Source organism: Canis lupus, chromosome 30, assembly GCF_003254725.2.
Source record: "Canis lupus dingo isolate Sandy chromosome 30, ASM325472v2, whole genome shotgun sequence".
NCBI lineage: Eukaryota > Metazoa > Chordata > Mammalia > Carnivora > Canidae > Canis > Canis lupus.
The window spans coordinates 7,714,564-7,738,142 of record NC_064272.1 but is presented as its reverse complement, the minus strand read 5'-3'; the positions used below and the strand labels follow the sequence as shown (position 1 = coordinate 7,738,142).

General features: G+C 44.9%; 1 protein-coding gene across 2 annotated transcripts; it reads right to left on the bottom strand.

Annotated features, from left to right (window-relative positions):
• Window positions 1–8,607: 8,607 nt before the first annotated feature.
• On the bottom strand, window positions 8,608–19,365 carry KNSTRN (kinetochore localized astrin (SPAG5) binding protein). Of its 2 annotated transcripts, XM_025473196.3 has the most exons (9): window positions 18,994–19,361; window positions 18,711–18,805; window positions 15,405–15,534; window positions 14,435–14,482; window positions 13,051–13,156; window positions 12,741–12,834; window positions 10,879–10,940; window positions 10,049–10,123; window positions 8,608–9,336 (listed from the first exon to the last, which is right to left on the bottom strand). In XM_025473196.3, exons 1-9 carry the CDS (start codon window positions 19,200–19,202, stop codon window positions 9,205–9,207), a joined length of 951 nt encoding a protein of 316 aa, XP_025328981.1. In that variant the 5' UTR covers window positions 19,203–19,361; the 3' UTR covers window positions 8,608–9,204. The 2 variants fall into 2 exon arrangements, with proteins under 2 accessions (XP_025328981.1, XP_025328983.1); XM_025473198.3 differs by lacking the exon at window positions 14,435–14,482 and having other exon boundaries at window positions 18,994–19,365.
• Window positions 19,366–23,579: the final 4,214 nt, after the last annotated feature.

Here is a 23,579-nt window from a genome sequence, read left to right as displayed (position 1 = left end):
CTAGGTGACATGCTGCCTGATTCATGAACTAATTAATAAAGCCAGTTAGATCTTCAGATGTATTCTGTTGAATTTTTTTTTAATGAAGAATAAAGGAAATTGCATACCGGATGACAATCATTTGTTTCTTCTTACAGCACCCCATTAGTCCAAGGTCTAAACACAGCTAAGACGAAATCTAGACTCTGAGCTTGTCCAGACTGAGATGCTTTGTCACCCCACTGTTTCACATATGATGGGTCTCCCCTAGGTGGAGAAAAGTTTTCCCCTTTAAACCCCAAATAAGGGATCCCTGGGTGGCGCAGCGGTTTAGCGCCTGCCTTTGGCCCAGGGCGCGATCCTGGAGACCCGGGATCGAATCCCACGTCAGGCTCCCAGTGCATGGAGCCTGCTTCTCCCTCTGCCTATGTCTCTGCCTCTCTCTCTCTGTGTGTGTGACTATCAAAAATAAATAAAAATTAAAAAAAAAAACCCAAATAAAAGTTTTCCTTATAGACCCCAAGCAGGGTCCTGGCCCCCACTTTACCCTGTTTTCAAGAGTCACACCTCAGCCAAAGGGGTAGAATGTCTCCCCTAGACTTTAGGCCACTAACAGAGCCAAGATCCCAAACTTCTAGGAGGTAGTTAATGGTGTCCTCAGCTCCTTTGAAACTGAAATAGTCCAGCAGATTTGCCCACAGGCAAGTCATTGGTGACCTTAGTGAAAACTTTTTTAGCAGAGTAATGAGATAAACCAGATCATCCATAGGTAAAAAGAAATCACAATGGAATTTAGAAAATACTTTGACTGGAAGGATAAATAATGAAAATGTGACAAAGTTGGGCAGCCTGGGTGGCTCAGTGGTTTAGCGCTGCCGTCAGCCTGGGGTGTGATCCTGGAGACCTGGGATCGAGGGATCGAGTCCTGCATCGGGCTCCCTGCATGGAGCCTGCTTCTCTGTGTCTCTGCGTCTCTCTGTCTCTCATGAATAAATAGATAAATTCTTTAAAAAAAAAATGTGACAAAGCAAAGCCAGTGGGATATGGCTATCTGACCCTTAGAGATGCTAAAAACAAACAGGTCCCAAATGGATTTGCTAAACCCTTTAATAGAGGGAAATTTAATAGTTTTAAGGCATACACTGGAAAAGAGAAAAATTGAAATGAATTTTCAATTCCTATTGAAATTCCTATTTTAAGAAAGTAGAAAAAGAACCCCAACTATAAATTAAATAAATTTAGATTTAAACCCCAGTAAATTAAAACCCCAACTATAGAGGGAAATGAATATGAATAGAAATTATGAAAAAGATGTACAACAGAGAAAATCAACATAAAATTGATAAACCACTAACAAGACTGATAAAAAAAATTACAAATTACTGATATGAAGAATGTAAAAGAAGATCGCCTTTAGATCCTATAGATTTTAAAAAAGGACATTTTGAGCAATTTATGCCAATACATTTTACATTGATGAGATGGACAATTCCGTTTATATAAAATTCAAGAAAAGGTAATACCCATAGAGGGTGATTTTGTCAGAATAGTGCTCCTTTCTGGAGGGGAGCAGTAATTTATTGACGTGTATATTTAAGGTTAGTATACTTTGTGAAGCCTCAATACACTTTATAAATTTTATTTATTTGTGAGAGATGCAGAAACACAGGCAGAGAGAGAAGCCTGTGGGACCCCGAGATCACAACCTGAGGCAAAGGCAGTAGCTCAATTGGTTAAGCATCTGCTTTCTGCTTAGGTCATGATCCAGGGTCCTGGAATCAAGCTCCCTGCTCAGCACGGCCTGCTTCTCCCTCTCCCTCTGTGGTGTACCTTGTGCTTTATCTCTTAGTGTCAAATAAAATCTTAAAAAAGAAAGTAGGGACTCATGGGTGGCTCAGCAGTTGAGCGTCTGCCTTGGTCCCAGGGCGTGATCCTGGAGTCCTGGGATCAAGTCCCTCATCAGGCTCTCTGCATGGAGCCTGCCTCTCTTTTTCTGTGTCTCTCATGAATAAATATCTTAAAAAAAAAAAAAAAAGTAAAATATACATAACAAAATTTGCCATCTTAACCATATTTAAGTGTACAATTCAGTGGCATTAAGTATATGCACAATGCTGTGCCTTCATCACCACTATCAATCTTCAGGACTTTTTTGTTGTGCCAGTGTACTCATCAAACCATAACTCCTCCTTTGCTCCCCCACGCAGCCCCTAGTTACCTCTATTCTACTCTCTGTTTCTGTGAAGGAGATGACCGACCTCAGGTATTCAGGTACTTTAGCTAATTCATATAATTGTTTTTGTCCTTAAGCCAGTTTGAAAAAGGACAATGAGAAATCGGAAATTTGACTGTGGAGGTGTCTGGCTGGCTCAGTCGGTGGAGCACGTAATTGATCTCTGGGTTGTGAGTTCAAACCCCATGTTGGGTGTAGAGATTACTTAAAAATAAAATCTTTTAAAAGGGGGGGGCACACCTCGGTGGCTTAGGTGGTTTAGTGTCCAACACTTGATTTCAGCTCAGGACTGTAAGATTGAGACCCGCACGGGGCTCCATGCTTATAGCCCGGGAATCTGCTGGAGATTCTCTCTCTCTCTCTCTTCCTTGCTCCTCCCCGAGCCTGCACATTTTCTCTCTCAAAATAAATAAAATTTTAAAAAATCTGACCATAGACAGAATATAGATGATAGATGATAGCTGGAGGGGATGAATGTGGGTGCTTTAGTTTTTTTTTTTAATATTTTATTTATTTATTCATGAGAGACACAGAGAGAGAGAGAGAGAGGCAGAGACAGAGGCAGAGGGAGAAGCAGGCTCCATGCAGAGAGCCGGACGTAGGACCCGATCCTGGTACTCCAGGATCACACCCTGGACCAGGCAGGCACTAAACCGCTGAGCCACCCAAGGATCCCCTAGCTTTTTTTATTTTTTTACCGGTTGTAATTTGATGCCAAGAGTGAGGTGAGAGTTCCCATTTGAGAAGGAAGTTGATTATCTGAGGCTTGCAAAGACCTGGTAAAACCAGCGCTTTTAACAATCCAGCAAGACAGGTATTATTTCATTTTATTGGTAAGAAATTGTGGAGGCCGAGAAAAATCAAGCCATTCCACCTCAAGTTTAGCATTAGCACAAGTACAGCCATCTTAGGCCCCTGTGAATAAGAGCTGAACTTTACAGGAAAAACTGCAGAATGTACCTCCGCAGGGAATCCCTTATCAGAAAGACAACAGAGCCCACACCCGTGGTAGAAAGTCCCATATTAGAATGAGAACAGAGCTCAATGCCCTTGAAAGCCCCATATCAGAATGTAAACAGAACTTGAGAAATTCCTCCACCTCCTCTGAAAATCCCCTAGACCAGCCCATAAAAAATCCAGCTGTAACCCACTTCGGGGTCCAAGTCCCTGCTCCACTGTGTCGGGTATACTTGGATCCAAGCTCGAGCTTGCAAATAAACCCTCGTGCGCTTGCATCGGTGTGTCGGCTCCTTGGTGGTTTCTTGGATTCTCAGTCTTGGGCACAACAAAATGAGAAAGGGGAAGTAATTTGCCAAAGACCAGATTTTAGTGGGTGGGCTGGGATTCCAACCCACACCCATCTGGCTAGGAATGGGCTGTAAGCCGGTCTTAACATCCTAATTTTATAACCAATTATTCTGCTACCCTTGCTCAAAACCCCCAAGTATGTAGGTTTCTTCCCCCTATAATTTGTGCCATCAATTACAGTTGGCCCTTGAAAAATATGGGTTTGAACCGCATGAGGCCACTTATATGCAGACTTTTCAATGCAGTGCGGTACTGTAAATGTATTTTTTCCTTATGATTTTCTTTCTTTTTTTTCTTATTAAAGATTTTACTTATTCATGAGAGACACAGGCAGAGGGAGAAGGAGGCTTCCTGTGGGGAGCCTGATGCAGGACTTGATCCCAGGACCTCCGGAGCACACCCTGAGCTAAACAGACATTCAACTGCTGAGCCACCCAGGTGTCCCTCCTTATGATTTTTTCTTTTTTTTTTTTTAAGATTTTATTTATTTACTCATGAGAGACACAGAGAGGCAGAGACACAGGCACAAGGGCAGAGGGAGAAACAGGCTCCACGCAGGGAGCCTGACGTGGGACTCGATCCAGGGTCTCCAGGATCGTGCTCTGGGCTGAAGGTGGCGCTAAACCGCTGAGCCACCTGGGCTGCCCTATGAGTTTCTTAATAACTTTTTCTCTAGCTTACTTCGAGAATACAGTATATAATACCTATAACATACAAGATAGGTGTTGGCTGACTATGTTATTGGTAAGATCAAGGTTTGGGGGGAATCAAGTTATATGCAGATATTTAGGGCTCCTGGCTGGCTTAGTCAGTAGAACATGCAACTCTTGACCTCAGGGTCATGAATTCGAGCCCCATACTGGGTGTAGAGATTACTTAAAAATAACTAAAGCTCACCTAATAAAAATTCTAACAGAATTAAAAAAGAAGTTACCTGCAGATTTTCAACTGTATCGCTGGGAGAGGAGTCAGTGTCCTTTACCTCTGCTTTGTTCAAGGGTCAACTATAATTCCTATAGTTTTCTTGTGTTTCAAATCTTCCCTTACTCCATTGCTGTCATGGCCCTAACATTTAATTTTTGTTTTCCTGATGTCCTTGATGCCACTCTCTCAATCCTGTCATCCATCTTTAATACCAAGGCTACATTCATTTTTCTAAAACATTTTGGTGACTGCCTGCTGAAAATTTGTCAGCGATTCCTTATTGCCTTGAAGGTGGTGGTGTCCTATTTGATTCCAAGGTTTGAGAAGTTAAGCAATGCCTAACGTTCTGGTGAGAGGAAAAACTCCCCTAAAAGCCTGATATATAAGGGAAGCCATTTAGAAATTTAGATTTCTAAATCAGCATGTACATAAACTTGATATAAACCAAAAGCCTAACTTACAGCCCACCAAGTGTACACTGTACATCTGTAGCCTAGAGGAAAAACATCTCAGTTGGTTAAGTGTCTGCCTTTGGCTCAGCTCAAGGTCCCAGGGTCCTGGGATCAAGGCCTGCTGCCTCTCCCTGCTACTTGTGATCTCTCACTCTCTTGCGCTCTCTAAAGAAAAAAAAGAAAAAAGGTCTTGATTAATGTACCTACTCCTTGCATTCCTTGACAGTAAAACTTGTGATTCCTGCCTATATGTTAATTTATAATCTTTTGGGGTGCCTGAGGGTTGCTCAGTTGATCAAGTGTCCAACTCTTGATTTCGGCTCAGGTCATGATCTCAGGGTTGTGGGATTGAGCCCTGCCTCAGGCTCTGCAGGGAGACTGCTGGAGATTCTCTCCCTCTGCCTCTCCCCCTGCTCTCTCAAACCTTAAAAAAAATCCATAATCTTTTCAGCTTTTACAAGATGTAAAAAAGGATAACACTGTAAAAACTGTTCATTCTCCGGGTGCCTGGGTGGCTCAGCTGGTTGTCTGCCTTTGAATCAGGTCACGATCCCCTCAGGATTGAGCCCCATGTTGGCTCCCTGCTCAGGGAAGAATCTCCTCCTCTCCTTCCCTTCTCTCTCTCTGACCCTCCTCCCTCCCACCTGCCCTTGCTCTCCTGCTGTTGCTTGCATGGGCTCTCTCAAATGAATAAAAAATCTTTAACAAATAAGCAGTTCATTCTCCAGAACACTTTCTTCAAGAGCATATTTTCCCAGGTAGCTGTCTTAACTTGGGCTCTAATAAAACTCCTTTTATTTTTTAGTGGGGATGGTGGCAGGGGTGGGGGCATAGAGCACAGATGGGGAAGGAGAGACAAGCAGACTGTGCTGAGCCCTGAGCCCAAAATAGGGCTTGGCCTCACAACCCTGAGATCATGACCTGAGCTGAAATCAAGAGGTGGCAGTTTAACCTACTGAGCCACCCAGGCACCCCTCCTTCTTACTTGTAGAGATTCTAAAAAGTTTGTTCATTTTATGTAGACAATTCCATTAGTGAATAATCGTAGTTCTTTAAAAACGAAAGTTTTTTCCTTTAGATTTATGTGTATTATTTTTTCAAATACCTACTAATTGTTGGATCTAACCACTTAAAATAGAACCATTAGTTACTTCTTTGGGGGTTATGTTATGGAGACACTAACTGGGGCTGCATCGTGAACTGAGAAAGTTCGTTAAGCTCTGGCCTAGATGATAAAAACCCACATTTCTTAGCCTGGACTTCAAGGATCTTCAAGACTTCTAACACCAAGTACCTTCCACCCCTGCTATTCCTGGCTCAAATCTTTCTCCAATATTTGTTTGTTGTTTGACCTTGGGTAAATCCACTTAACTTCTGAGCCTATTTTCCCTGGCTGTAAAAAAGAGATAATAGTGCTAACCTTGTGGTGGTTAATGAGGATTACCTGAAAAGTGCAGCAAGGAGTTATGTGTATATGCCTCTATATGACACATACACCATGTATTGGCATAGCGCAAGTGCCCCGTCAAGTGTCAGGTATAGTCCCCTCTCACCCTGAACCTCCAAACAAGCCCCAGTTCCCCTTACTTTCCCAAGACTCATCTGTATATCCCCTCAGCTTTTTATTCTGAAGCATTAAATGATTTTATTTTCTCCCTGGAGGTTCCAATGATACCCCCTCCTTGGGTTTAATTTGCTAGAGCAGCTCACAGGCTCAGAGAAACATTTTATTTTTTAAAAGAGATTTTAATTATTCATGAGAGACCCACAGAAGCAGAGACATAGAGGGAGAAGTAGGCTCCCTGCAGGGAGCCGGATGTGGGACTCAATCCCAGGACCCTGGGATCACTCTCTGAGCTGGAGGCAGATGCTCAACCACTGAGCCACAAAGGTGCCTCAAGAAACAGTTTACTTACGAGATTATCAGTTTACCACACAGGCTGTAATTCAGGAACAGTCAGGCAGAGGAGCTGCAGAGGGGAAGGGAAAGGAAGCTGCCTCGGCCTGAGCTTGTTCCTCTCTCTCCCCAAACCTCCATGTGCTCACCAACGTGGAAAGTTCTCAACTATCTAGCCAGCTTCTTCAAATTGCTCTTCCTTCAAGCTCCAGTCTCGCCCCTTTTCAAACCTTCCCCAACCAAACTAGTCCAGAGTTAATTACTAGAGGACACAACTATGTCACACGCACAACCCACTGTTAATCAAGTGTTGCTGTGTTATTGAACTTATATCACCTGCACATTGTTTTGCCAAATAGACTACAAGCATCTTTGAGATTAAGAATGCCATGCTAGGGATCCCTGGGTGGCGCAGCGGTTTGGCGCCTGCCTTTGGCCTAGGGCGCGATCCTGGAGACCCAGGATCGAGTCCCACATCAGGCTCCCGGTGCATGGAGCCTGCTTCTCCCTCTGCCTGTGTCTCTCATGAATATATAAAATCTTAAAAAAAAAAAAAAAAAGAGTGCCATGCTACATTAAAGTTTCCTACAGCATCTGGCAAAGTGGAGGGTACAGATCACCATTTGTTGAGTTTATAGAACATGAGTTCATCTGGCCTCGGTATCAGATTAAGTGCCCAGAACACATGTACAAAAGGCAGATGGAGCTGGAGAGGTCGGAGGAGGGAGAAGGCAAGAGTGCACAAATATCAGCTGGTGGTACAAAGAACCGTGAGGCAAGGCCCCTTGGGAGCCCAGGCCACTAGAGAGCAGGGTTTCCGCACTGGGAAAAATGGGTAACAGGCATTGAGAGTTACATTCCCAGTTGTTAACGAGGGAAGCCTGGCAAGGAGGTCAAGATCCCACAGCTGAGTTCTTCCCCTCTCCTTCCAAGAAGGAAGTAGAACTTTTTCTTTTTTTGGCCAGAAATGCCAATTACAGATTCATTTGAGTAAATAACCTTTTAAGCTATAAACATGCTGAAAATGAGTAGAAGAAAATATTCAGCCATTGTCACTGGTGAGAATTATGTAACTGGGTTTCTCCGATAATTTCTGGGCTATAACCAACTATGCGAAGGTTTGTGTGTGAAGGCAAAGAAATTTAGCCCTGAAAGTCAGGGTGGGGGTGTTACTTGGCCCGATTGGGTGGTAGTCTCAATGCTTAAGGGGGGCTGGGGGGCGGGAAGCCTGGGTGGCTCAGCAGTTTAGCACCTGCTTTTGGCCCAGGGCGTGATCCTTGAGTCTCGGGATCGAGTCCCAGATTGGGCTCCCTGCATGGAGCTTGCTTCTCTCTCTGCCTAGGTCTCTGCCTCTCTCTCTCTCTCTCATGAATAAATAAAAACCTTAAAAAAAAAAAAAGGGAAGATAGCCAAAGTCTGCCTGGATGAACGAAGAAATGAAACAGAGCCATGCCTTTGGTAAAGCTGAGGGGAAGCCTGCCATGGACTTCAGCTGACCTAGGACATGGGCCAGGATTGGCTGTGCACATTGCAGCAGAAAACCAGGCTCAAGAATATAGGGAGGACACAGGCAGCTAGTGACACACGCCTGGGGGGTGGAGTCTGGCACCCACTGCTGTCAATAGGGGACAACCTCAGAAGACCAGCTACTGTTCCTGGAAGACAGCAGGGCTGGTGACAGAGAACTTAAGTAGAAGAAAAAATTCTGGGTTAGATTGAGGTTTTGAACTTCTCAACTAGATCAGGTCAAGAGCGTTCAATGGATATTTTTCAGTTAAAAGGCTTATTTTCATTTCTTAATGTTATAGTCAGGATAGTTACAGAAATATTTATTTTACAAGTAGCACTTAAAAAAAAGTGATTTAGATTAAAAGCTCCAAGGTGTATTATTTCAGGTAGGTGTTATTGCTATCTATACCTTCACCCCCATTTATTAAGCCATTTCAAGTAACTTCTTGTTCATTAATTTACAATGAGGTATAGAGCCCAACCAGGATGAGACAGAATGTGTTCCAAGTTCAAGGGGACAGCATGGCTTCTCAGTGATGTCTCCTGTAGAGCCTCTGTGCTCCACTGTACAATTAAGGTTTTCTTCTTACACATCTGAACATGACCTTTGGGATCCTCTGGCTGGCGTTGGTTTAGTCTCCTGATTCTAATGGCATGCTGCTTTGTGGCCTAGAAGGCTGATCCAAGCTTTTGGGGGCCCCTCTTGCCAGCCTCGATAATGTATGTGTGAGGTTCAGGAGAGCCCACCAGTCTAAGGGTGGCGCACGCTTGCCTAAACTGTCCTTAATCCTACGCAGAAAATGTTTCCATTCTGGGGATGGTGAGTCCTAGAAGGTCATGGCCAAGAAGCAGATGTCCTAAGTGGCTTCCCCTGGGGGAGCCATCTGGTCACTTGCTTTTTATCACATTTCTAATAGCTGCTCCATTTCCTCTAGGGCTGCTGTAAAATCATTTACTTGACTGTTACATAATGTCTGCTGTTCTAGGAACCGGGCCCTCTCTTCTTCTTTAATCTTCAACTTTACTTTTAAGGCCTGCATGGAAAGACATTCAAAAAGAACACCCACAAAACTTTGATTCACATGAAAGGCAACACCATTTCAGGACATTATGCTTCTCTTCCCTTGAGAAAGACTACTTGAATGCCAACAGACGTGAGATTTTCTATCTTAGATCTGTTCATCTGTGCTGGGTTTAGGAATGGTCTCTACTACAAACTCCTATATCTAAACAGGAGCCATGAAATTCTCTAGGATTCCGTGCCCTGTCCCATGATTCTTCCAAGCAATCGAAAGCAGTCCAGACTCAAGAATCCAGTTTCCTATTATAGGTTTCCTTGAGATATCAGGTTTCCAAAGCATAGCTTACACACACACACACACACACACACACACACACACACACGCCCACCTCCTACTTTGAGCAATTTAGCGTTTTGCATATTGCCTCAAGCTCTGTAGAGGTGAGTCTTTGGAACAGAAAATCAGTAATCAACTGAAGTCTGGGAATTTAGTTAATAGTAATGCATCCATGTTGGTTTTTTAATTTTGACAAATAGACTACAATAGTGCATGATGTTAATATTAAGGGCACTGAACTCCATTATCTTTGTAATGCTCCCATAAATCTATTATTACAAAGTAGTTTATCAAAAAGAAATAAATTGGTTAAGAAAAAGTCCTCCAGAGACCCGCCCCCTGTGGCAGGAAATGGTTATCCTGCCTCAGGATGACGTCTGCCTCTCACCTGTAACTCCTCCATCTGCTTTTTGGCTGTTTCATTAAAAAGCTTCAGCTCATCTTGCAATGTTTCTAACAGCAACTGAGAGTAAAGTACAACACAGTAACAAATCTTTACAGATATGTGAAAACTTTCCTCATATAAACTAACCTAACTTCTTCATAAGAAACAAATGTTAATTAGATGATCACCAACAACCCTTCTGTTCAGTCAGGCGTTCACTGAGCATCCCACACGTGCTGGGCTACTAGGCACCCCTGGAGTCCACAGGATGGACAGACCACCCCACATGCATGTGCTCTAGTTACATAGGCAATGTGGGCAAAGCAGCCATCGAAGAGGTGACTGCTAGCCTGTGGGGTCAGAGGAGGGCTTCCATAGTTAGTCTAGGATCCTAAGATGACAACTGACCTTTCTGGGGAAGAGGCCATAAAAGCTCAAAGACAATATCAAACAACTACCTTCCCACTTTGGGGAGCGAACCAAAGAGAAGCTGAATTTAATTCAGGCTGGATCTTTCCATCGTGCGGTTCTCAGTAAATGGGCAAGGGGAGAAATTTGGTAGAGAACTGAAAAGCCAGAAAGTTCTCTATACAGGTCCATCTTATCATGTGTCTTAACGTAGCATATTTTTAACTGAGACCCACTCATATCTGTAAGCACAAAGTCGCCTTCCAAGTAAAGTATGCTATTTTGAGTACACATCCACTGCTTTCTCCCACTATCATGGAAAACAAAGGCTGCTTCCTGGACTTTGCTGAGCACATGGCAGAGACCTTGGTTGGGCAGAGCCCCATGGTCACTTAGCTCTCCCCCACTCACACCCACACCCTCACCATAGAGTCTGTATGATCCGTGGTGGCTTCTTGCTGTGATGCTGAGGTCTCACTGCCTAAAACTGATGCAAATGACAAAGTCAGCCTTGCTTAGGGAACTGCACCTAAGACAAAAACTAAAAACCTCTCCAAAGACAAGAACAGGAATATTTATGAGGGAAACTTCTCAAAGAGTCTGGTCCCTGACTTTCTCCTAAGTTTTCACCTTGGCAGGGGCACCTACACCTTCCCTCAGAGCTTTATTTTACCTCCCTCCTCTCTAGCTTTGGATACGGTCAAAAGTTCATTCTGCTTTCTCTTTAGCTTAGCAGGAAATGTGTCCAAAGGAAATGTATAGGTTGGACTTTTTGGGTTTGTTTATAATACAAACAATTATTTTTATTTTTTAAAGTTTTTTAAACATTTATTTAATTTTAGAGAGGAGAGAGAGCACGTGTACATGTGGAGTGAGGTGAGGGGCAGAGGGAGAAGGAGAGGGAGAACCTTAAGCAGACTCCCTGCTAAACATGGAGCCTAACACGGGGCTTGACCCCAGGAGCCTGAGACACGGTTCAATCCCACCAACCTGAGATCATGAGCTGAGCCAAATCAAGAGTCTGACGCTTAACCAAATGAACAACCCAGAAGCCCGACAAAAAACTTTTTAAAGCTTTTGGGCTTAAAAAAGTTATTTTTGGTAAAATTAGTGCATATGCATTGTAAATTAAAATCATACAAAAACGTATATGGTGACTATAAAGAATATATCCTAAAATCACAGGTTAATCAGCAGCATTCGAAGTCAGTGTTTCTGAATTCAAAGAGGCCTGGGTTCCTTCCTGGGTATTTTCAGGCTCCTCACCTCAGTCTGAAGCTCTTGTACAGTCTTTGGGCAATTACTTCTTCTACTCCTCCTCTTTGCTACAAACTCTGCTCTCTAGGGACAGGGTCAGGATAGAAATCACATTTAACCATTATGAGTCTGCTGACGAACCAGGTTTAGGAGCCCTTGAAACAATATCATATCTGTCTTTTCCCATCTGGGAAAGTTAGTATTTGCTCTCTGCCTTGAAAGAAATAAAAGATTTCTGGTCTATTTGCAAGATGATACTTGGTGGCACCAAATGAATGGCATAAAATGTTCAGATAGGAGATAATCCTCCCTCCACAATAACTGAAATTCTGTTGCTTAAAGTCAACATCACAAGGGAACAAAGAAAAGCTCCTCCAGGGGCCCCTGGCTGGCTCAGTCAGTAGAGCTTGTGACTCTTGATCTTGAGGTTGTGAGTTTGAGCCCCAGGTTGGGTGCAGAGATTACTTAAAAATAAATCTTAGGGGGCAGCCCTGGTGGCGCAGCGGTTTGGTGCCGCCTGCAGCCCGGGGTGTGATCCTGGAGACCCAGGATCGAGTCCCACATGGGCTCCCTGCATGGAGCCTGCTTCTCCCTCTGTCTGTGTCTCTGTCCCTCCCTCTCTGTGTCTATGAATGAATAAATAAAATCTTAAAAATCAATCAATCAATCTTAGGGGCACCTGGGCGGCTCAGTCAGTTAAGTGTCTGCCTTCGGCTGAGGTCATGATCCCATGGGCTCCACATCAGGCAGGCTCCCTGCTCAGCTGGTGAGTCTGCTTCTCCCTCTCCCCACTCCCTGCTTGTGCTCTTTTGCTCTCTCAGATAAATAAAATCTTTTAAAAATAGTAAAATTAAATCTTAAAAAAAGAACTAAAAGATCCTCCAAATCTTCAGGGCTGTGCTAAGCAACCCTTGCACTAAACCGGTCAGCTAATGGGATGCTGGAATCCTGACACACCGTCCACAATCACCCCAGGAAATGGCAAGTGCACTGACTCCTCCTCCAAAGGCAACTGTGTCCCATCTCTTACCTGGGTTGAGGCCCTTGCTCTCCAAAATTGCCAAACAGTTATCCTGAAACTTCTCCAGCAGCTCCACCTTTTGAGTCAGGTCTTTCAGTTCTCCCTAGTGAGGTGCCATGCAGACAATCAGGCTGGTCCCGCTCTGCACGGGTGGTCTTTCCCGCCCTTGCTCCTTGTACTGCCATGGCCCAAGCCTGGCATCTTCTCTTCCTCCCTCCGGGCACCAGGCAATACAGTCTTCTTCCACCCACGGGGCCATCCCTCGGGATTCCACGCATTACCTAGTGCAGGGGTGACAGAGGTCCGGCAGGTCTCTTACCTGAGTTTCAGTCAACTTCTGGTGTAGCTGCTTGTTGACGGCCTCTAAGAGCTGATTCTTATCCTTGAGCTCTTCCTCTGATTTCTGCTTACTCAGCGGTTTGTAGCTGTAATGGTAAGTGTGCTTATAAGAAGAGGTGGAGGTGTTAAGAAAATGACTTGTGGGGGCAGCCCTGGTGGCGCAGCGGTTTGGCGCTGCCTGCAGCCTGGGGTGTGATCCTGGTGACCCGGGATCAAGTCCCACATCGGGCTCCCTGCATGGAACCTGCTGTGTCTGTGTCTCTGCCTTTCTCTCTCTGTGTCTATGAATAAATAAATACAATCTTTAAAAAAAGAAAATGACTTGTGGGGTCATACACACAGGGGTTCAAATCTTGGCTTCATTATATAGTGGTACAGGACCCTCAGTAAGTCACATAACCTCTTTGAGGCTTTGTTGCCTCATTTCTAGAATTAGGATAATACATTGCATAATATCACTATTGTGAAAAATAAGAGAATACCTGTATAATTCTTAGTACAGCTATTGACACATCATAGTAAATACTTAATAAATAATAGTCATTATCATCATCAATATTAAACCTTCTTTTCAGTGCCCTCAGAGTCTTTCTTGAATAGTACTTTATCTTCAGGACTTTTTTTTTTTTTAAGATTTTATTTTTTAAGTCATCTCTACACCCAAAGTGGGTCTTGAACTTTGAACCTGGAGATTAAAAGTTGCATGCTGAGGGTACCTGGGTGGCTCAGTTGGTAAAGTGCCTGACTCTTGATTTCAGCTCAGGGTCCTGAGATTGAGCCCCACTGGGGCTCCGTGCTCAGCGAGGAGTCTGCTTGAGATTCTTTCTCCCTCTGCTCCTCCCCCGTGCTCTCTAAAATCAATCAATCTTTTAACACATGCCCAAATGATAGATTTGAGATTAGAACCTATTTCTATAAACTTTCCAGCTTGCATTATTTCTGTCCTCAGAACTACAGAACATCCAAGCTAGCCTCAAACAGAGATGGATCCTTCCCCAGGATTTCTGCCACCACCACAACCACCACCATCTCAGAGTCACTGACCACACAGTGCCTCCTAACCTGAAGGCTCACATTCTATTGATGGCCCCAAGCTGGGTTTGGTTTCCAATTAACAGTGGTCCTGGCATGGAGCCCAAAAAGCTCTTGTCTGGTTCTCAAGATGGGAGCATCACTGATCCTTGCCCTGACAGTGGTTCTCGAACCTGGCTGTGCCTCACCCCTGAAAATTCCACTCAGATTTCTTGGGGTGGCACCCAGACTGTAACACATGAAACAAACCCACGAGTGAGTGTGAGGCACAACCAGGACTGAGATCCACCACCTTAAAATGGTGGCCAACTCTCATTCACCTTGATGCTCACCTCTTTCTGATGTTCCTCCTGATGGCAGGGTCTGCAGCTTTGACCTGCCTAGAGAAGCAGTAACAAAGAAATCAGGATGTTCACTAGTCTTACTGCAGTGATCATTTTGCCATAGATACAAATACCTAATCATTATGTTGTACATCTGAAGCTAATATGATGTTTAAAAAAAACAACAAAGAGGGGCGCCTGGGTGGCTCAGTGGTTGAGCATAGGCCTATGGCTCAGGGCATGATCCCGGAGTCATGCATCGGGCTCCCTGCAGGGAGCCTGCATCTCCCTCTGCCCATGTCTCCGCCTCCCTCTCTCTTTCATGAATAAATCAAATCTTTTTTTTTTTTTAATCAAATCTTTAAAAAACAAAACAACAACAAAGAAATCAGACACTTGTAGCATTGTTGTACGTGTGTTATGAACAAGGCAGAACAAAGAGCCTGGTCTTCTGAGGAAAAAAACAGGGATTACATACAATGCAAACAGCCTGAGAAGCTCTGAGAGCCTATGCCCTTTTGTCTCAGCCTAGGACTGTTGAAAAAGGCTTAATAGGGAATGGACTCCAACTCCTGACCCACCTCAACCACCCGACAGACCTGCTGCTCCTCACAATGGTGTGGCTATCTCATGTCAACCTGGCTCACAAGGGAACTGAGTAGAGGGACACACACTAGCTTGGGCAGGACTACGCTCAGACTGGCAATCTAAGCTAACGGGCAGCCCCATCCACCCTGACCACCAAGTAGGGCTGGTGTTTGGCCTTAATACTGCCATTTGCACACTCAGAGCAAGAGGTGAGAGAAGAAAGTCCCTGTTATCTTGACCCTCACTAGGCCTCTTCAGAACTGGTCAACACAGAGGGTTCTGACACACAACTGACTCGGGCTGCCCTGTGCTCTCAAGACTCCTATTTTCTAAACCTGACAATGAGCAATTTCTAGTAAGATGTTCTCCTCGGATACCAACAATCTCTCACCCATTCTCTCGTCTTGGCTTGACGATTTTTGTAACATCATTTTCTGAACCTCCTGAATGAAATCTGGAAGCATCCACTTCTTTGGATTTAACAGGTAAGAGGCTCTTAGAAGTGGCTCGAGTTTGTGTGTCTGCAAAGGAAAACAAGTGGGTGAAATCTCAAGCATTGTGACCCAACTGCTGCAACTAACCGTTCCGTTCCGGGTTGTCAGAACCCTGTACTTTCACGCTGGCCCATCTCAGTTTGTGAAGACTCATTCAGAAGAACACGGCTTCTAGCCTAATTGGAGATGGAAACCAAAATTCTTCAAAAATGATGGTGCAATATATTTGAGGATAGCTGAGAACTTGAGGATTCAGAAAACTGAATGGCCAGGTGGGTATAGGTGGGAAAGTGAATGTTGGTACAAGCAGAGAGCTAAATGGGAGGCAGCATGGCCATCAGCAGGGCAGCACCCAGCTGGAGTCCTTCTTCAGCAGCAGCGGAACCCACTGGAACCCACCGGAACCCACCCACCAGGCGAAGGTCCTCGCATTCTGGCACCAGGCACTCCACACCCTTTCCAAGGCTGCACTCAAGCTGCTGCAAGGTTCTCCTGTTTTTTTTTTTTAAAGATTTTATTTATTCATTCATTCATTCATTCATTCATGACAGAGAGAGAGAGGCAGAGACACATGCAGAGGGAGAAGCAGGCTCCATGCAGGGAGCCCGACGTGGGACTCAATCCGGGTCTCTAGGATCACACCCCAGGCTGAAGGCAGCACTAAACCGCTGAGCCACCAGGGCTGCCCACAGGTCCTCTTTTAACTGTTAAGTTATTTTGACTGGACAGTCTCCCTAAATACCTAAGAGATGTCTTTGTGTCCCCAGTGCCTCGCAGAGTATCTGGCAGAGTCACAGCGGTTCAGCACCCACTTGTTGAGTAAATGGAATGCTTCACAGCTCCCCGGGTTACTTCGCAGACCATTTCTAAATCATCTCCTCTAGTCTTCTTTCCTTGCCTTTTTTTTTCTTTCCCTTTTCCACGCTGATTGCCTTTACTGCCAGCCCTTTTAATTTGTTTGTTATTAAGTCCAGAGCTTCCCTATTTGGCATTCTGTTTTGATCTTGCTAGGGTAACTGCCAGATAAGCTGAGAAATGGCCCTGCCAGGACACTCTTCTTCCCTAGTCCTTATGCCAGCCCTCTACCACACTGTCTTTCTACCATGTATATTCCATGGCAAATTCAAGGAACTTGTTCTGGAGTCATGTACCGCTCCTCCATTGGCCACCCCAAACCACTCCCATGGGTTTCCCAGTTTAAACGTTCACTTTGTTCATCTTCAGCTTGGCCTAAACTAAGAGCTGGAATGATTAAATCAGATTGAAGAAATGCGGTACAAAGCATTGACTGGATCACAGGGATCAGGAAATTTTGTATCTGTATTTGACACAGATTTTATTCTGATGACTTTAGCTACACAGCAGTTTGGAATAAATATGATTTCTCAGGCTAACAAATTGTTTCATTTATAGGTACACTCACTGGGGACTTAAACCCTATTTTTCTGTTCTCTTACCCACAAAGCAATATTGGAAGGGTTCTTTTTGAGGTCTCTGTCTGAAGTAAGCATTTTTTTTTTTTAATCTATTTATTTTATTTTTTAAAGTAGGCCTCACATCCAACATAGGGCTTGAACTCACAACCTGGTGTTTAGGAGTCACATGCTTTACCAAGTGAGCCAGCCAGGCACCCCAGGTCTCTGTCTGAAGTAAAAAATAATGTTGGGGGGAACACAGTTACCTCCTCTTTCAAGTATTAGTAAGTCATACATGGCTACCCCAAGGAGAAGGTGTTAACAATAAGTTGATTAAAATTACCTTTCTTCAAGGGACACCTGGGTGGCTCAGTGGTTGTGTGCCTGCCTTTGGCTCAGGTCATGATCCTGAGGTCCCGGGATGGAGTCCCACATTGGGCTCCCCACAGGGAGCCTGCTTCTCCCTCTGCCTATGTCTCTGCCTCTCTCTCTCTCTCTCTCTCTCTCTCATGAATAAATAAATAAAATCTTAAAAAAACATTACCCCTCTTCATTGACTGGAATCAGTTCTAATAATCTGTACTTGCTAGAGCCTAAGGACTTCATTATAGGAAAAACTTAGGATTTAACAAAGACTGTCTTCTTGAAATAAGAAATGCTAAGGAGAACTGGATGGTTGGTCAAGGTCTACACTTTCTAACTTTCAATTCTTTTTACATATGTATGTTATATAGTCAAAAAAAAAAAAACCTGGGCGACAGCCTTAAAATATTCAACTACTGAGATTATATATGATCATAAAGCTGGGACAGAGAGAGAAAGCTGAGATAAAAACTTCTAACTTGGCTGGGGAGAGCCAATCACTCTCCACCCAAGGAAGGGCAATGCCTTCCAAGGCAAAGGGAGGGCAAGGGGCCTGGCCCCAGCTCCCATGCCAGATGTTCTTAGGCCAGGTAAGATTAAAAAACAAAACTATAAGCCTTTGGAGAAAAGCCTGTTCACTTCACAGATCAATCCAGCTACTGCACCAACCACCTGGGAAGAGTCCCCTGGGAAGGGGTCTTAAATAGCTCCTTCAAAAACTCCCACACAGGTTCTGATGTTTGTAGCTTATTTTGTGCTCTGCTCTCCAGATTAGGCAGCTCCATAACCGCAGAGCCTAGGAGATTACTTTCAACCACAAGCCCAGTAACACACAAAGCAAGATGGCAAAGCAATCAGATATTGCTTTTAATCCTATTTCTATTCCCAAGGTTGTGGAAAACTGTGGCTAAGCTTGGCCCCTCTCTCTCCCTTCACCCAACAAACATTTTTTGATGTTTTGATATAGTTTACCTTATGAGAGACACGGTGCGAACCGTAGTGCCTCTCTCTAAGAATGAGGCTTCTCAAATGACTCTCCTCCCTTCTCCCTGACAACAAACCCAGTCCCTCCAGATAGCCCAGATCTGAAAATAAAACGGGCAATTGTTTAAAAAGGGATTCCTAACTTGAGGAAATAATATTGTGGAACAATCAGCAACTTGAATCTAATTAGTGAATGCAGCACGATTAGGTTTGGGAGGACGAAAGAGGGAGGGCAGGTCTAAAATCCTTCCACAGGGCCCTTCCCCAGCCCCCATCATAAACCTAAATAGATAGCCCGGTTCTAGGGGAGTCAGCAGGTTGTCAGAGCCTATGGAATGCCCGTCCCCTGCCGGCGCCCCCCTTTCCCGGCCCCCGACCTGAGCCCTCGTACTCCCCAGCCTGACCGCCCCGGCCGGTCCGCAGGGCGGCGAGGGCACCCACCTGACGGCAGGCCGCCGCTCTGCACAGCGGGAGGCTGCAGGGTGTATATGGTCTTAACCACGCTGGTCATCGTAACGAGGCGGCACGGCTGGGCCCTGGAAGGTGCAAGGTGAATGTTACCCTCTGGGGGGTCAGGGGGCCCGAGTAGGCGGAGGGCCCCGGAGAGCGCGACCTGGCCTGTCCCGGCCCGGGGAAGAAGTCGGGCGAAAGAAAATTCTCCATTCCCGGTCCATCCCGCGCGCCCCCGACATCCAGCCCGTCCCTCGCCCCGGGGGAGCCGAACCCAGGCGCCTGCAGCTCCTGGCCGCTGCCCTCGTCGCCCTGGTTCAAAGGACGCTGCGCGGTAACTGCCGCACCAGCTACCCGGGCTGCCGCCGCGCTTTCAAATGGAAACTTCCGGTGATTGGGCGGGAGGGGACTCTGAGCGCGCCCCGTAGGCGGCCATGTTGTACGGCGCGTGGTGCTGTGGGCCACGCCTTGAGGGGCTGCCATGCTGTACGGCAGAGCAGAGCCGAGGCGAAAGCCCGGGCTTCTAGGCTGTGGGTGTCGGAGGCCCCAGGTCTGGGCAGGGAGGGGAGTGGTGCACCTTGTTGGTCTGAAAGGAGCTATGAGCCATATTCTGGCTCATATGAGCCAGAATATGAGTCATATTCCGGGCTTGAGACACACACGCAGTCACGTTTAGAGTCTATGTCACAATCCTCTTTATTTGGTCTGTGATTGTCAGGGATTTTGCATGATGCTTGATTGGCAAGAGCATAAGAGTATTTAGATGGGCATGTGGAGAGGAGCAAGTGAGGTTTTAAAAGGGTCAAAATAGGGATGCCTGGGTGGCTCAGCAGTTTAGCGCCTGCCTTCGGCCCAGGGCCTGATCCGGGAGTCCCGAGATCGAGTCCCACATCGGGCTCCCTGCGTGGAGTCTGCTTCTCCCTCTACCTCTCTCTATCTGAGTCTCTCATGAATGAATAAATAAAGTCTTCAAAAAAATAAAAGGGTCGAAATACCCGTCACACCTACCCTCAGTCCTGACTTTAAAGATGCATTTATTTGAGATGGAGACAGAAAGCGTGTGAGCAGGGAGAAGGGGAGAGACGGAGGGAGAATATCCAGCTCAGTCCTACATGAGCACGGAGCCCTAGGCGGGGCTTGATGCCACCACCCTGGGATCATGACCTGAGCTGAAAATCAGTCAGAGGCATAACTGGCTGACTGAGCCAGCCAGGCACCCCAGTCCTAACTTTAGTAACACCCAGATTTTATTTTTATTTATTTAATTTTTAAAAAGATTTTTTTAAAGATTTAAAGAGCCCAATGCAGGACTAATACCAGAACTCAGGGATCAGGACCTGAGCCAAAGGCAACCACTCAACCACTGAGCCACCCAGGTGCCCTTATTATTTTTTAATGTAAGCTTTGTGACCTAGGAGGGGCTTGGATTTACAACTGGGAGATGGAGTCCCACATTCTACCAGCTGAGCCAGTCAGGTGCACCAGCACTTAATCCAGATTTTAAGCAGAGATTCAGAGCTGCTACTAGAGAATAGAGCAAGGGTACTCAAGCACTTAATGCACTCCTTCATTTCACTCAATAGTTATTGAGCACCTGCCCTGTGCCAGACCACTCCTACAAGAGGAAGGATTGGGGGAGGGGCAATAAATATCGGACAGACTTTGCCTCTTCCCTCCTGGAATTTACAATCTAGGAAATGTAAACAACCACACAAACTTATTAGTTACGTCTCAATTAAATGGGAAAAAACCCTCAAATAAATATGTATTTACCAACTGTAGTAAAACGATGAAGGAAAAGCACAATTGTGCTATGACAGAAAAACGGGGAAAATTTAGTTGAAATTGGATAGTTAGGGAAAATATCTAAGGTGATGTTTGATTAATAAAAGATGAGTGGGAGTTTGGGGTGCCTGGATGGCTCAGTTACCTTCAGCTGGGGTCTTGGTCCCAGGGTCCTGGGATCGATTCCCACATCCCTGCTCAGTAGGAAGCCTGCTTCTCCCTCTACCCCTCCCCAGTGCTTGCTCTCCCAAGCTCTCTCTCTCAAATAAATACATACAATCCTTAAATAAAGAAAAGATGAGTGGGAGTTAATCAGATAAACAATGGAGGAGAGAGAGAAAATGCAAAGTCCCAAAGCAGGAATGACTAGCTGAGAATGAAAGGTGGGAGGAAAGTGGTACAGATAAAGCTGGAGATGAGGCAAGGTTGGAAGGCCAAAGATGAAGGGATTAGATTTTATCTCAAGAGTAGTGGGAAGTCATTGGAATTCTAGAGCAGGAGAGTGTTATTCAATTTATATTTTAAGAAGCTCACTCTGACTAATTCATGGAAAATAGATTAAGGAGGGGTAGGGGCAAAACTAGGGAGATAGTTGGAAGGCTACTGGGAGATACTGGGAGGCTACACATTAGAGATGATGGTCGCTTGGCTATGAGAGTGCTTAGAGTGTAGAGGCCACTTTTAGGCAAACAAGCTTGAGCAATGACATGCAGAAACAGGCCACACCATCCGGCTGAATACAGATGGACCCATCAGGTGACCCACCTGGAAATCTCCATAGACCCTAACTGACCAATGGGCTACTTACAACTAGGCAGTTACTGAAAAAGGGAAGCTTCAGTACTCGTCATGCCTCTTTTCTTATCCTTTAAAGACAACCCCTGCCCACTGCGGCCAGCCGACAACCTCTCCTCTGCTCTCCTGCCTGTGGCTCCCTTGCATTATATTTAATAAACGTCTATCTCTTTTGTTCTGCCTCAGATGGATCCTTCCACCACCCATGCCACCAGCTTTCACCTGATTGCCCCACATTTTGGGGCCCCCATCTGATTGGACAGACACCCCATTTAGACTCCACAAAGATAGAAGAGAAGCAGACACATTTAAGACAGTTTTGTTTTTTTTTTTTTTTATGATAGTCACAGAGAGAGAGAGAGAGAGAGAGAGGCAGAGACACAGGCAGAGGGAGAAGCAGGCTCCATGCACCGGGAGCCCGACGTGGGATTCGATCTCGGGTCTCCAGGATCGCGCCCTGGGCCAAAGGCAGGCGCTAAACCGCTGCGCCACCCAGGGATCCCTTAAGACAGTTTTTTGAGGTAGAATCTCAGGACCATGTTGGACTGGATATGGGAGGAGGGGAAAGGGAGAAGGAATTATTTTTTTTAAGATTTTATTTATTTATTTGACACAGAGAGAGAGACAACAAGCAAGGGGAGTGGGAGAGGGAGAAGCAGGCTCCAGAGGGAGAAGCAGGCTCCCCACTGAGCAGGGAGCCAGTCTTGGGGCTTGATCCCAGGACCCTGGGTTCATGACCCGAGCTGAAGGGAGATGTTAAACTTACTGAACCACCCAGGTGTCCCAGAAAATTTTTATAAAAAAATTTTTGTAAAAAGATTATTTATTTTAGAGTACGTAGATTTTGTAAAAAAAAATTTTTTTTTTGTTAAAAGATTATTTATTTTAGAGTATGTTAGAGTGCACAAATGGGGAGAAGGGCAAAGGGAGAGAATGGCCAAGTGGACTCTCTGCTGATCAAGGTGCCCCAAGCAGGACCAGATCCCACAACCCTTGAGATCATGACCCCAGCTGTAACCCGGAGTTGAGTGCTCAACTGAGCCACCCAGGCACCCCAAGAAGGAAATCTAAGGAGAATTCCTAGGTTTGAATAACTGTGTGGATAGTCACTATTTTTGTTGCTGGGAGATTGAGAGCTTAGTTTTAACATGGTAAACTTGAAATGCCTCTCAGACATTTATGTGGAGCAGTCAAATAGTCAGTTTGGAATACAGGCTTTGAGCCCAGAGGGGACTCTGGGTTGGAGATATACTCTTGGGAGTCATGGGTATATGGATGTATTAAAAAAAAAAAAAAAAGCTAAGATATTGGATGAGATCACCAAGGGAAGAATTGTACAGAGTGTACAGAGAGCCAGGGATAGGGGTAGCAGCATTTATAAGTTGCAGTGATGAGATGCCAGCCAAGAAACCTGATAAAGAGGTGCCAGAGAGGCGAGAAGACAACAAAAAAAGGGTGGTGTTTTAGAAGCCAAGGAGGAAGAAGTGGTAAACTGCTGAAGGAGGGAGTGGTAAACTATTGAAAATAACCGGTAAATAAGTCATTGGCAAATACAGCAAAGGGAATTCTGGTGTAGGGGGTAGGTCTGAGTGGAAGCCACACTGGAGTGGGTTAAAGCATCCATGAGAATTGAGGAAGCAAAGATGACAGGTGTAGACATTAGAAACTTTGTGAATGGAGTAGAGCAACTGGGCAGTAACTGTGGAGGTAGGTTGTGGGGGTCAAGGAAGGGTTTTCTCAAAGGTGGAGCTACTAGTGGATACATGTGCTAACTGGAATGAGAGGATAAAAAGGATGCTTCAGTGGGAGGGGGGTGATCAAAGAAGCAAAGTCATACAGAAAGGGGGAAGCTGGAGTAGCATTTTCAAAATCATCTTTTTGTTCATGTACCTCCACAAATAATTTAAAGAACCAAAAACAGTGTACCCTCTTGCCCATTTTTAGTTGATGCCTATATTTTTTCATAGTTTCAAATATTTGTAAAGGATGCATTTTCTACCTATTATATATTGTGTACCTCTTTATTCATTTCTAAAATTCTTTTCTTTTGGTGTTTCAGCTTGGACAATTTCTATTGCCATGTCTTCAAGTTCACTAATATTTTTTCTTCAGTGTCTAAACTGTTGTTAATTCCATCCAGTGATTTTGTTTTTTATCTCAGACATATGTTTTCATCTCTGCAAGTTAAATTTGTATATTAAAAAAAAAATCTTCCAAGTCTCTACTTAGCTATATGAACATATGGAATACAGCTATAATAATGTCTTTATCTGCTAATTC

Bases quoted from the DNA above. Each gene is read 5' to 3' on its own strand.
- KNSTRN (XM_025473196.3), bottom strand. From the start codon at position 19,202: ATGGCAGCCCCTCAAGGCGTGGCCCACAGCACCACGCGCCGTACAACA. The intron at 18,806-18,993 runs GTTCGGCTCCCC...TGCACCTTCCAG, and splicing joins CAGGAGCTGCAGGCGCCTGG to GGCCCAGCCGTGCCGCCTCG. The intron at 9,337-10,048 runs GTGAGAGGCAGA...CTTTCCATGCAG, and splicing joins AGCAGATGGAGGAGTTACAG to GCCTTAAAAGTAAAGTTGAA.